At 33.8% G+C, this 14,348-nt stretch overlaps 3 protein-coding genes across 3 annotated transcripts; 2 read left to right on the forward strand and 1 right to left on the reverse strand.

The window, feature by feature from the left end:
* Window positions 1-2,916: 2,916 nt before the first annotated feature.
* SIP2;1 (small and basic intrinsic protein 2;1) lies at window positions 2,917-6,716 on the forward strand. Its single transcript, XM_085723984.1, has 3 exons — window positions 2,917-3,464; window positions 5,975-6,238; window positions 6,338-6,716. The coding sequence occupies exons 1-3, from the start codon at window positions 3,174-3,176 to the stop codon at window positions 6,500-6,502; spliced, it is 720 nt and encodes a 239-aa protein (XP_085580110.1). The 5' UTR covers window positions 2,917-3,173; the 3' UTR covers window positions 6,503-6,716.
* A 2,029-nt stretch (window positions 6,717-8,745) lies between these two features.
* LOC146909516 (cytochrome P450 CYP94D108-like) lies at window positions 8,746-10,431 on the forward strand. The gene has a single exon (XM_085723985.1). It carries the CDS (start codon window positions 8,779-8,781, stop codon window positions 10,303-10,305), a length of 1,527 nt encoding a protein of 508 aa, XP_085580111.1. The 5' UTR covers window positions 8,746-8,778; the 3' UTR covers window positions 10,306-10,431.
* Window positions 10,432-11,115: 684 nt separating this feature from the next.
* On the reverse strand, window positions 11,116-13,837 carry CRD1 (dicarboxylate diiron protein, putative (Crd1)). The gene is made up of 5 exons (XM_085723986.1): window positions 13,324-13,837; window positions 12,798-12,862; window positions 12,317-12,644; window positions 11,770-11,868; window positions 11,116-11,601 (listed from the first exon to the last, which is right to left on the reverse strand). Exons 1-5 carry the CDS (start codon window positions 13,777-13,779, stop codon window positions 11,338-11,340), a joined length of 1,212 nt encoding a protein of 403 aa, XP_085580112.1. The 5' UTR covers window positions 13,780-13,837; the 3' UTR covers window positions 11,116-11,337.
* Between the last annotated feature and the right edge of the window lie 511 nt (window positions 13,838-14,348).

Below are 14,348 nucleotides of genomic sequence, written 5' to 3' on the forward strand. Positions count from 1 at the left end.
ACTCTCGAGATTAATTGTCCTTACAAGGACTGCTAATGTGTAAAGTTCCACCTAGGTGAAGTGATGCTTTCATTTGTAGCCCTTTTTAGAAATATTTGAATCATTTATCTATAAACTGAGTTCCATTATATGTGATGATTATACCATTAGTTAGAACTTTATCCCTTGCACTGCAACTCCTGTAATTTAAGGTATGCGGAAAGAGTGACTATGTGATGGTCTTCGGGAGAGCATTGAGATATTAATCAATCGCTCATGCTAACAAGTGTCCACGTTGTATTGTTTAAGGAATAACATAAAAGAAATGTTTGTCTTAGAAATACAAGTCAAACACTTGTCAAATTCGTAATTTTGTCACTTTCTATGTAAATGTTACTTCTTTTAGTTTATTAAACAATGTCAAGAGCTCTTTGTTAGCATTTTCCTTAGTGTTACATGCATGACCATGCTAAGAAATTATAATTTTGCTATGGTGTTTGTTTGTTTGTTTTGTGGCCATTACATAAGTAATGAATATACTACCATGATTATGCGATGCATACAATCATTGTTATTAAATACGAAAGAACAATTCCATGAGGAATTGGGAGTTGTGTTTTAGTGAAAGAGTTTGGAGTCAATGAATTGATTTTGGCGTAAATTTGTTGAACCGTTTAGTCTCTTTTTTTAAAGAGATGAAGATGAAGAGCAATATATCATTCGTTGATGTGATTCTGAGGAGAAGCTGCAATCGCCATTTATCAAAATTCAACCATGAATTTCAACTCTAAACATCAACACTTTATATTGGTTGAGTCATTGAAAAATGTTGACCATATTTACTTATATAGTAAATGATGTGTAAATATCACGTTTTGAGTTTTGTTCTAACTTTGCTGAACCACAGAGACAAATTCATTTCAATTTTTTATATCTAATGCCAAGTGAGTAATATGGCTTTTGTCAACAAAAAAAAAAATGACTAGCAAAATATTATACTAACAGGGGAGGGAGGGAGAGAGCTTTTTTTTGGCTAAAACAATGGATCATCTCTAACCTTAAGAAATAAACTTTCTTTTGGGTTAAATAACTTTTTATTCTTAGAAATATCTCAAATTTTGGTTTTAATTCCTCTAGAAATTTTGGTCCCTTGATGTTTTTCATAGTTTCTCACTTTTAAATAAACTCATCTCCTGGTTTTCTTTTATTTTCCTAGCCTTGATCAAAAAATAAAATAAACTCATGACTATCCTTCGCAATTTTAAATTGTTTTTGTGCACTCATGTTTAATATATCATAGAAATAGATCCGATTATTCAAAAGTGAACAACTCATTTTAGAGTGTAATATTTTTTTGTTGAAAAAGACTTTTAGAGTGTAATATATTAACAATTAATTTTAAAATTAAAATTAAAAGTAGATATTGCATGTATATCATAATAAATCATGAGTTTGTTACCATGACAACATTTGATTCTCATTTTACACTTTATTCATTTTAAAGAATTCAAATCCTTTTTATTTAAGAAACCAAATTAGTCTACCGAAATTGACATCATGAAGAATCGAACATGAGACCTCGAGAGAATAACACTCCAATGTCTCAAGTTAACATCACGAGACTAACCCAAGTGGGTTAGAGGATTCAAATCCTATAGAAAAGTTTATCCAAATCCTATAAATTTTGTTAACGATGATGAATGAATTAAATATTAATTTTTAAGTTTTTAACGATTAAAAATTCATATTTTGTCATAAAAATTATAAATTTTTGTGGAGGGGTTGTTACCATACTCTAAACATTAAAAAAATGTGAGAAGTAAAGATGAGTTTACCCATAAGAGAATTGTTCTTCTCCCATATGTTTTTGGCTAAGTCTAGGGTGGGAGACCTTGATAGGTCTCCTACCGTGAGTGAGTGAACAAAACAAAATTTTTTTTTTTTTGTACAAAGAATGAAACAAATTTTAACCTTTAGATTGTAAAGTTATATGATTCTTAGTATACACCAACAACACCCAATACTTTTTATTTTACTGTCACTTTTTCTACTCTCTTTCCTCTTCATCCCGTCCATCTTTCTTCATCGCGGATCTCCACCATCACCTTGCCATTGCGGTCATTTGCACATGTTTTTTCCTCTATCTTTCCTTTCTATTCCTTTTAATCATTGAATTTAAATTTATGATTATAAAAATTCCAAATTATGCTATCTTCAATTTCAATTTACAATAAAAAAAACCTTCAATTTCAATTTTCGACATGTTGACGATACCATATATAATTTCATCAAAGTGCATAAGGCTTGATTTTGGGGTCTTGTTGAATCTCTCTTGGGGTTGTGAATTACGTGTTTCTTAGTTTTTTTTGATTGTCTGCATTTGGGTTTTAAACCAGATTGAAAACAAAGAACACAAAGACATGTTAAATTATTCGATTGAAAATTAAATTCGAAAAATAATAATAGCAACAATAATAAATTGATAAAACCGAGTGAGACATATGTATAAGGAAGATGGATCTGGATATGGAAGGGATCCGAATTCCCATGGGTGAGAGAGGAAAGAGAAGAGTGATTTAGAATAAAAGAAAGCAATTCGGTGTTGGAGGTGTATAGTAAACATTTTGATCCAACTGTTGGTTAATCTTTATCTAATGGTTCATATTCATTTTGCAAAAAAAAAAAAAAACACCATGTCTCCTACGGTAGGTGACCTATTAAGGTCTCCCACCGAGACGGCGCCTATGTTTTTCCTCATTCTCGTCCCAAGTGACTTATAACTCACGCTAAAAAATAAGCATATGTGAGTTACCTCATGCCGAAAATACTCCCGCATGAACTCACGTTCACTAATTGATGGGAATGAGAAAAAACGGATGGGAGAAGAGCAATAACCTACCTATAAATATAAACTAAAGTTGTGATAAAAAAAAATATATTTGGAAATGAAAACTTGCTAAAAAAAACTTATTTAATTTTGTTATATTTATTTTTTGGATAAAAAAAAGTGTTACAATTTTGTTTGACAAACATCCTAGTAATTTGTTTGTCCCCACGACAATGCCACCAACCAATCAAGTATACCTATTCATAGACATAGATTCTTCTGCTTTTATGTTTTTTTTTTTTTTTTTTTTCAGATTCCAAACACAAAAACATCCTCAAATTCATAGAACTTGTTATCGTCGTTGAAGATGGAACGACGAAGTAGTTTGGTTTTCGTTTCAGATTTTGTTCTATCTTTCATGTGGGTATGGTCTGGTGTTCTCGTTCGATTATTCGTCTTCAAGATTCTTGGATTTTCTCATACCCATATCGGCGAGATTGTAAAGATTTTGTTTTCCATCCTCAACATGTTCTTGTTTGCTTTCCTTGCCAAAGTTTCTCGTGGTGGGGTCTACAATCCTCTCACTGTTTTGTCTGATGCTATCTCTCGTGGTGTTCTTAATTTCCTTTTCTGTGTTGCTTTCAGAATTCCTGCACAGGTAATTCTGAACCTTCTCTTTCTCCTTCTTGTCTTTTTTATAAGAAACAATTTTTTTTGTTACATTTTATAATTGAATAATTATTTGTATTCATTGTTTTTTTATTTTTACTGGTCAAAAAGGACCTGAGGGAGTATATTGCTTCAAATAGTCTTTTTTTCACTTTGATATATAGCTTGGTTGATAGATTAATTCTGTTTCATGTTGTTGTATATTACTCTATGAAAAAAAAATTAAATCTCTTAATAGTTTTGGATTGAATTAGATCAGATAAATAGTAGTCATACAAAACAGTACAGGATGAAATCATTTGAGAAGTTGTAAGAGTGGATCTAGTAGTTGTACTCAGGATGATAGAGTCTCTTCTTAGATGGTTTGAGCATGTGTAATACGTGCAAAAGAATCCATGAAGTGATAAATGTCGCGAGATTAGTCCAATAAATTGAGAGAGATTTGGAATTAAATGATCTATTTTTCTCTTTAAGTTTTGTACTGCATACTTTGGTCATGTTTGATTTTACCTGTCTCAATATCACAAGTCATTGTCTTGGAGGACTAGAAAATTAAACATGATTTCCGAATAGTGCATACAAGGAAAGTGAAGCAATCATCTTGATGTTCTGATCAGTGATTTATTGACTTTTGAGAGATTTGTTGCTTTATGATTGATGCATTTATGTGCCTAGATACCCAGTTGCTTGGCAACTGCTACTCTCTTATGAACAATCACACTCACAATCACACAGTCATGTTCAGGGTCACGGGCTCACATGCTTTCACATACATACATACCGAGTCGCCCTTGCATGTCTGCTCATTTGTTAATGCAATTGGAACATGTATATTGTTTGTGGAATATTTGTGGCCTAGACTACAAGGATACCAATTAGTTTTGGATATTTAACAAGCACTAGATTGAATTTCAAAGTTTCCACAAAAATCGCAGTACATGTGAATTGATCTATCACGAATTGGATTAACATTGATTATCAGATATTTTCTGGAGGTATTTATCAAGTTGAGGCATTGTCCACCTTGATTGGTGCATGTGATGGTGGGGTAAAAATAAAGTCTAATGAATCAGATTTTTCTGAGATATTTTCCTGCTCTTTTTATCAGATCTCACTTACCAATCAACCTGTTAGGCTACATTGTGATTCTGTCCCAAATGAAAGTATTTGGTTCCTTTTGTCCACAGTCCCACATATGTACACCAAAGACAGAGGGAAGGGCGGTAGAATTAAATAATCCTTGAAATGGGCAAATCGCTTGGCTTTAACTACATACTAGATTTTTGAAAGGCTGATATTGGCCAGTGTTTTGTTAAAGACTCGAAGTGTATTGTCAAACTGCTCGTGTGATTGTACTCAATATGTGATTTTCTCCTCTACTACATCCTAAAAGATGCACGAAAAAGGAAAATTTTAATAACATTATAACCATGTGATCGTATGTGACACAGGATTAATGTCATGGGTCTTTTACGATGTTGTACAAGTTTATTATAAAGGCTTGTATTATTGATTAAACAATGAGAAAGTATGAGACTCTGACTGTTTTAAGCAAAGCAATCAAATCCGTGATCTTGCGATATTTGAGGACTAGCACAATCCCAATCACAGGTACAATTGCAATATGGTAGGATTGCTTGTGATTGATGATCCATGGTACTTGTAAGATCAATCGGATTGACGAGTGTTTTGGTGGGATTGATGAGATTGGTGCTTTTAACTCCTAGATTAGGTGTCTAGAATTTGACTGCCTAATATTGGTGTTTATGTCTCAGAATTTGTTAAAAACATGGTGTTATGTATTTTCCTCTTTGGAGCTGTTAAGTTGTGTTTGTAATACTCTAGCTTAAGTTGTTAGTTTGTGATTTATGAACTGTGCGACATTCTTATGAATTTGAGTTTAAGTTTAATCAACTATTTGTAGTGATTTGAAGGTTTTTTCGTTGTTTGTGTTGGTTTATATGCATATAAATGAATTAATTTGAGCATGTGCACTCACCCATATGGGTTGTACTTCGAAGAATTTTGCAAGATCTTATGATTCATGATACAATTTACGATCTTGACTCCCCTTCCCAATTCTAAGTAAAATCTCGATTTTTTACTACCATAGTGTTACGGGTTCAAATCTGGACGCATGTGTTTTTCTAAGAGAAATATTTGTATCATGCATTTGATTCTAGTGAAACCCCTATCCTTGGCATGGCTGGATATTTTATTTTAGAGTTCTCATCATACTTGAAGCTTCAACTATTCTTGGTCTGGCATGCATCAACAGGATATAGAATCACAGCAGTGCTTAGGTATGAGATACCCCATAGCACCAGTGTATATGTGGCGATGTGAGAGGAACCAGGGTTGCATAATGTTGTGTTATATCGAGTTTTAGTATATAGTTGAACCTTTTTTTTTATGCATCTCAACCAATGACATGAATGTCTCAAACTCATACTAAATTGAAGATTGTCATTCTAATATGCATGGTATTAATCCCATCAGGTGTTTGGATCTATTGTTGGAGTTAAACTTCTTATTGATACCATTCCCGAAGTAGGACAGGGACCGCGTTTGAATGTTGACATTCATCAGGGAGCATTGACAGAAGGATTACTAACATTTGCAATTGTAAGCATTTCACTTGGGCTTGCCACAACAAAAATTCATGGAAATTTCTTCATGAAGACTTGGATTTCCAGCCTCTCCAAGTTAACACTCCATATACTTGGTTCTGATCTGACCGGTGGTTGTATGAACCCCGCAGCTGTAAGTACTGTTGTATCCGAGTTTATCTGTAGTTACTTTGGTATCATAGCTTTGGTCATTAACGCTGTTTTTCTAAGAGATCTTTATTGACATGTTCAGGTAATGGGATGGGCTTATGCTCGAGGGGATCACATAACAAAGGAACACATCCTTGTTTACTGGCTTGCCCCTATAGAGGCAACTATTTTCGCAGTGTGGACATTCAAATTTATTGTCCGACCTGTTATAGAACAGAAAACAGTCTCAAAAAGTAAATCAGATTGAAAATTTTTCATTTTCTGATAAAAGTTTGAAGCTTGATTCTATCTGGCGTTCCATGATTATTTGTGTAGTGTAGGTGGTTGGATAAATGTATTAACAAGCAAAATGTATAGTTTCTTATGATTGACATGCTTAAAGAAGCAAAGTGTATAGTTCCTTATGGATAAATGATTATTGGTTAAAGAGAATTTATAATATTATAAGATGTCACAACTCATCCATCGTCTATTATTTATAAAATTAATCATAATTCTGAATTTCATTAGACCAAAGGACCATGATAGCCGGACCATTCTTTTATTGCTCTTATTACTTTGGGAAATGCTAATGAGTGTTTAAGGGCACTCTTCTTCCTCTATTACTTTACATTGTTCATTATTAAAAGAGAAAAATTTGGCAAATGGAGCGAATCAATCTTTCTTTATGTAAAGGCAAAAGAGGATCTTATTGCTCATGATAGAGACAGTTCACTAGCCAACATGTACTCAGTGAACAAATTAAGCCAACATAGTTAATTGTTAATTACAATTTGTGAGGTAGTCTAAAAGTATTAATTAATAATCTAAGGACATCGTACCTTGCCGTTATGCATGAGAATAAATACTTGTATTTGTAACATAGTTACTCCATACCATTGTCCCATTTGTAAGGAAATAAGATTTCTAGTAAAAAAAATTGTCGCAATCATGCAGTCGGCTCAACCGTAATCGTTGGATCGAAGTTGGACATTTCATATTTTAGTGCAGATTTTGATTTTTTTTTAAAAAATAGAAAATAATTTGAATTTTGAACCATCTGATATTGATCCAACAATTAAAATAGATCGACCACTTGACTCTGTCAAATCAAATTAATGACGGTGGTCAATTTTGGTCCTTATGTATATCAAGTGATTCCTTCTTTCTATTGATTTTATTTTAGTTTAAATCAAAAGTATCTAGTGATATTATTAAGAAAAAAAGTTTAAAATCAAGTTAATTTTCCCGTACATCCTTGAAAAAATAGGAATGGAGTTTTTGAAACATACTAAAACGTTAGTTTTTGTATTGATTTATCTATGAGCAATTATATTTATACAACTTTATTTTTTTCTACACTCATTAAACACTTCATTTATTTGTATCTTTCTCCTTGTCACATCATCAATCGATCACTTTACTTTCTTTGTTTTTTCTTTCTGTAGTGGTAGATTGGTTTCGGTGTCTAAGTATTATTTTCCTTTACCCATTTGCAAAGGGAAATGTTAACGAGTGCTCCCAGACACTCTTTAAGCAGCTTTTAAATGGTAAGTTTTATATGAAAAGTTATGTAATGAATGCATTGGAAATTGTAATAGTTGACTTTTTAAAAGAATAATTTCCTAATTTTGGATGCTTAAAGAGTGCCTGGGGCACTCGTTAACAAGACCTGTTTGCAAATATTAAAATGTCCTTTTTTTAGAGTAGTGATATTTTGACAACCATTTTGGTACAACTTTTGAGACAACTTTGTTGTTCTCTCTTCTCATTGGTCAAAAACAATAGAGAGAGAGAGAGAGAGAAAAATGAAGAGAGAGAATAAAAATATAATGTGAGTATGGGAGAGAAAGTTGTCTGAAAGTTGTACGAAAATGGTTGTACGAATATCATTTCTCTTTTTTTTAACATGCTTGTTTTCTCTTTTCATATTTACCCGTCTAAATTAAGAATTTGACTTCATTGCAATCAACAATCCACGCATTCATGCACTGAAAGACACCATGTTTGTTTGTTCATATATATATATATATATATATATATATATATATTAGCCAATTGGTAGTGGGAATGCATTGAACTAAGATCTTAACCCTGCGTACTAGGTTCGATTCCCACGGGAGGCAAAAACACTACTATAGGGGGGTAGTGATTCACTTGTGAGTAACGGTGTCGGGGTACAGTGCCTAGCCAGGGACCCGTACGGGCTGTTACAAATATATATATATATATATATATATATATATATATATATATATATATATATATATATATCTAGACCATACAATCTTGATTGATCTGATGCATGATTGAGTTCATAATACATGTGATGTGGGAAAAGAAGCTCCATTAGTAATTGTGCATCTGTGCTTTATTTCCTTCACCGATATATCTCCAAAATTCACAAAACATCAAAGAATCACAGGTCCACCAACTTTGTTGAACAAATATCTATTGACACACTCACACACCTTATCACTTTATCAACTCGCCTTTTCTTTCATCACAATCAAACCAACTTCATCAACAAACTCACCCGAAACCATGCAACTCTTCTGCTTCTCACCTGAATCATATCTAATCCTCATCCTCTCCTTTCTCTTTCTCTACCTCTACTTTCATTTCTTCACCACCTCAAAAAAACACATCAAATATGGCTTCAAAATCTACCCTCTACTTGGAGCCTTACCTGAATTCATATTAAACCGCCACCGTTTTCTCGAATGGACAACACAAGTCCTCCGAAACTGCCCTACCAACACCGCCATCTTTGTTCGCCCCGGCAAAATCCATGGCATCATAACAGCCAACCCTGAAAACATACAACACATTCTCAAAACTAAATTTGAAAACTATCCGAAAGGGGAAAGGTTCATCAACCTTCTTCAAGATTTTCTTGGTACAGGAATCTTTAACTCTGATGGTGATCTTTGGAAGCTTCAGAGAAAAACCGCCAGCTACGAATTCAACACGAAATCTCTACGCAACTTCATCGTCCAAAATGTAACTGTCGAAACAGAAACCAGACTCATTCCAATTCTCTCAAAAGCAACTGAGAAAAATGAGATCATCGACTTGCAGGATGTTTTAGAACGGTTTGCATTCGACAACGTTTGTAAACTCGCTTTTGACGTTGATCCTGGATGTCTTGGAGGCAACGGCACCACTGGAGCCGCTGCTTTTATGGCGGCGTTTGAAGACGCCGCCATGTTAAGTTCTGGAAGGTTCATGAGTCTTTTTCCATTCTTATGGAAAATGAAGAAGATTTTCAACGTGGGATCAGAACGGAGATTGAAAGAATCAATCACAACTGTTCATGAGTTTGCTGATGAGATCATAAGGTCAAGAATGGAAGCTAAAGAGTCTCCCACAAAAGGTGAAGATTTATTATCTCGCTTCATCGGAACAGAAGAAGCTTCACCGGAGTTTTTACGTGATATTGTAATAAGCTTTATTCTTGCTGGACGCGATACTACTTCGTCTGCTTTGAGTTGGTTTTTCTGGATTTTATCTTCAAGAAATGATGTTAAGGAAAAAATAATCAAAGAAATTGAAACAATACGTTTAAAGAGTGGCTGCACAATGACGATGTTTGGATATGAAGAGTTGAAGGAGATGCATTATTTGCATGCAGCGATAACCGAGGCAATGAGACTGTATCCTCCAGTGCCGGTTGATACAAAGGCATGTTTAAACGACGATGTTTTACCAGATGGAACTAGGATTATGAAAGGTTGGTTTATTTCTTATCATACTTATGCTATGGGGAGAATGGAGAGTGTATGGGGAAAAGATTGTAATGAATTTAAACCTGAAAGGTGGTTAGACATCGATAAAGATGGTGTTAGTGTGTGTCGAAGTGAGAGTCCGTTTAAGTTTCCGGTGTTTCATGCAGGTCCTAGAATGTGTTTAGGGAAAGAAATGGCTTATATTCAAATGAAGTCTATTGCAGCTTCGGTTATCGAAAGGTTTGAGATTGTTGCTTTGGAGAAAGATACTTGTCCTGAACATGTTTTGTCTTTGACTTTGAGATTGAAAAATGGGTTGCCTGTGAATGTGAGTGTAAGGTAAGGGAAAGGTGAAGGTTTGAAGGTGTAAAGTTGGGAAATGTGATCTGCTGCAAGTGGATAGTTGATGTGTAGATTGTAGATGTACACAAATCACACAATTGCTGATCTAAAATGGAAGTTTAGGATCATAAGGATTTGCATTTCAACTTTGTATTTTTTTAATCCAATTTACCAAAATTGAAAATTAAGTAGTTTAATCTTGATCTATAGTTCATAATGTATGACTGTGTGAAATGCAAGATTACAAGTCTATAAGAAATACATATTTGAATCGAAGAGTAAGATTTGTAAAAAATATATGTGGGGTATGTGAGTGTGTGTATGTATGGCTGTTATTTTTCCATTAAGGGACCAAACTTATGTTCATCTTGAATATTGCTGGCCAATGGGAACATCATGCTTTTTTTGTTCTGCCAGAACAATGTAACACTGATGAATACAAGAGTACTATAATCAAAGTAGACTAAAACAAAACTACCACCAAGCAGGACAATTACACCAACCCCCAATTTTAGGATCTGCTCTACCAACAAACTAACCCCAAAACAATATTTTTCGACATCCACAAAACCACACAACTAAACATGCAATTTTAGTACATTTTATGTTTAAAATCCTAAAATTAAGAAAGCTGGATTTCTTTTTTACTACATTTTATTTCAGAAAGGGCGTCTGCAGTGCAATCTGCCTATCTAAATAAAATTATGAAAGTCTAGTTGTTAAACACAAGTAAATTGGACAGACCAAAATCAACAGCTAAGAAACAGTATTTAAACTTTGCTAGAGAGACCTTCCAATTGGAATATAAGAGTGAGGAAAGAGCCATCTCTTGATAAATAACTCATAATGTGAACATTTCTAATAAACTTCTAAAGAACAAAATGAGATACAAAACTGAGAAAATGTGATTTAAACTAATAAGTATCTCATCATGGTAAATGTTTCCACACTGTTTCGTGGCAGCAGTACTAGTAGCACTCAAGATGAACATTACAGTAGGGATCAAAAGGAAATAAGGAATTTATACACATCTTTAGTACACAAGCCCCCGTTCAAACTCGGGGAAATCTACGGATCCTGACTCAATTGGTTTCATCAGATACGCAGCCAAGAGCTCAGACACCAAGGCAGCAATCAGTGGAATCCTCTTAAAGTTCTTCACTACTGAATTGTCATCACTCTCACCAATAGCAAGAATCTTCTGGTTTATCACCACCATCCGGTCCAACTTTCGCTTGAACTCTGGGTTCTCGACATCAAGTACAGCTGGGAAAATCCTCGCAGTTGTTCGGTTTGTCTGCAAAAACAACCCAAAATGAAGCTTGAGTAACTGCTTGTGATTTATGAGTTCAACATTTATTCTTAGTTAATCAACTCTCACTTATCCCAAGTGTTTATAACAGTAACTCAAAGATCCATTACTAATTTGACAGAGATTATAGCGAATATGCAAACACAAACTAACCTCAATTATGACATGCATGTCAAACTCTTTTGTGTTAAGTCCAATTCCTTCATAGAAATCTGTGCGTTGACAATCATTCAGATACATGGTGACATAAACCTGCAACACAAATTTGATAACTATGTTTAAGTAGGGCTAATAAAAATATAATGACCACAAACTCATAATGGAAGACAAGAAAAATGTGATCTCTTTGGCTGGCATACTAAGGAATGCCAAGGTAAATCTGATTCTGCATGTTGGATATACTTGTCATCTATGAAGCACCGACACAACCAACCAACACAGACACGGAACAAGTACTAATTTAAGAAAATAGAAGTGATTGAATCTAACCACACGTGTCGGTGTCGTATAGATGTCAGACACTTGATATGCCTTCAACCTTAAGTGTTGGTGCTACATAGCTTGTCATCCATGTGCATTCTCAGTTAAGGTTTGTAAAGTAGTATGTAACTCAGCACCAATCGGAACTAGCTATTGAGGTTTCAACTTAAGAAACTTAAAGGAAGAGCAAAAATGTGTATGCAAAAGAAAGAAAAGATACCGATAGACAGAAGAAGCGAGACCACAACTTAGCCTTCCAGTCATTGAGAAATTGTGGCTGTGCTTTCATCAAAGCAGAGAAGAAATCTCCATGCCTGTTCTCATCTTGGCACCAGTTCTCAAAGTACTTAAAAATGGGATAACATTGGTACTGAGGATTTTGTTTGAGATGTCTGTATATGGTTATGTATCTCCAGTATCCAATTTTCTCAGACAAATATGTAGCATAGAAAATAAATTTGGGCTTGAAAAATGTGTACTTTCTAGCCTTTGTCAAGAATCCCAAGTCCAATGCCAAATTGAAATCAGATAAACCCTTATTCAAAAACCTGCATATAAATCAAAAGAATAAGCTCAATAACTGAACGCAGCAAATTGTAAACCGTAACTAACGTATATTCTTTTAACGATTTCTCCCCATGCGTTGCATGATTCTCAATACTAGACATATAGACAAGTAAAAGCACAAGGTGTTTCCTTACCCTGCATGCCTAGCTTCATCCCTAGACATCAGAGAGAAAATCTCAGCCACCACAGGGTTGGTTTTCTGCCATTTTGAATCCCATGCAATATATCAGACAATGAATAGAAGACAAAAAACAGTGTATAAAGAACAACAGCATCTAATAAGACATTAAATGTAGCAAAATTACATTAAAGTATCAAAATGTCATAAAACCAAAATCCTAGTACTTAGAGTTGCAATCAAAGTTGTCTAAATAGTTATTTTTTACTACTTTGCATGTTCCCAAACATACTATTCAGACCAAAAAAAAGTTCAAAGAACTGTTTTTCATTAAGATTGTATGATGTTGTCAGTTCAGTCCCTGAAATTATTAATATTTCAAAATAACCCTTGAAATTGCAAATTTACAATCATATTAGTCCTATTTCAAAATTTATTAGCTTCATGTACCAAGTTGCTAAATCTATGATTTACTCATTATCAATTATGCTAAATTGAATGCTGAATAAGGTTTATAAAGAAATCAAGAAAAGAAACCAAACCTTAAGCCTCCTTCCAAGCTCTTTGTAAAGAAGAAAACCAGAGAATTCAGCAGTACAAGACCTCTCAAGAAACTCAACAAAGATCTGTCTAAGAGGGCCATCAAGTTTATCAGCAGCTTCCTTAAACTCCTTGTTCCTAACAAAATGAGTTTGATTGTAATCAGTTTTGAATTCCTGAAGCAAAGCTTCAAACTCATCTTCATTAAGGTTCTTGTTAATCTCAGTGTTGAAAAGGGTCTCCATTTCATCAAAATCAGTGGTGTAGAATCTTGGTGTCAAAAGGGTCTCTTTGATGGCAGATTTGTTTGGTTTCTTGCTTGGTTTTGTTGAAGTTGGTGTTGCTGTTGGAGTAGCAGACATTCTTATGGAATATGATGAAACTGTTCTTCTAGGAATGTTGCTGAATTTTGGTGTGAATTTTGAAATTGGTTTCACAAGAGCCATTTCTGCTGCCATAATTGGAGCAAAAACTTTGATGGGTTTGTGAAGTGAGTGAACTAAAGCTTTGAACTTTGAAACTGTTTTTTTGAGAAAGATAAGAAGATATAATAATTTAGATGAATTGTGTGTGATAGAATCTCATCCAATGAAATCTTTGAACGTTAATTGAAACATGACACGTGGCATTTGTTGTATGTTTCTACTTGTGGTATGATTGGTTGTGGTGATTACATGTTGTTGATGACAACTTGTGGCTTTCTTTTGCTCTCATTGGATACTTGTTACTGATTTTTTGTTTAAGATTGGTTTGTTTCAGATTGCTAGATTTGTAATTTATTTGTTTTAGATTAGTCTGTGTGCTGAACTAATATGTGGTGAAATTAATTTTGTGATTTTTTTATTTTTAAAAAAGGTTAAATATTTTTGTAATCTCTTATGAAATTAGAGATCTTTTAAGTTTTATTCGATAAAACATTTGATAACTAATGTCCTAAGAGTGTTAGTTAAGAAATCTAAAATGAAATTTTTTATTTTAAAAAGTGTATACAACATACTGAAATTTTAAAGAATCATATTTCTTAAAG

Source organism: Medicago sativa, chromosome 7, assembly GCF_051527215.1.
Source record: "Medicago sativa cultivar Bolivia chromosome 7, Bolivia_mono, whole genome shotgun sequence".
Taxonomy (NCBI): Eukaryota; Viridiplantae; Streptophyta; class Magnoliopsida; order Fabales; family Fabaceae; genus Medicago; species Medicago sativa.

Excerpts from the sequence above, each read along its gene's own strand:
- LOC146909516 (XM_085723985.1), top strand. The coding sequence starts at position 8,779 with ATGCAACTCTTCTGCTTCTCACCTGAATCATATCTAATCCTCATCCTC.
- CRD1 (XM_085723986.1), bottom strand. The coding sequence starts at position 13,779 with ATGGCAGCAGAAATGGCTCTTGTGAAACCAATTTCAAAATTCACACCA. Across the intron at positions 12,645-12,797 it reads GATGAAGCTAGGCATGCAGG|GTTTTTGAATAAGGGTTTAT; the intron begins GTAAGGAAACAC and ends ATTTATATGCAG. Across the intron at positions 11,602-11,769 it reads ACATGCATGTCATAATTGAG|ACAAACCGAACAACTGCGAG; the intron begins GTTAGTTTGTGT and ends TTGTTTTTGCAG.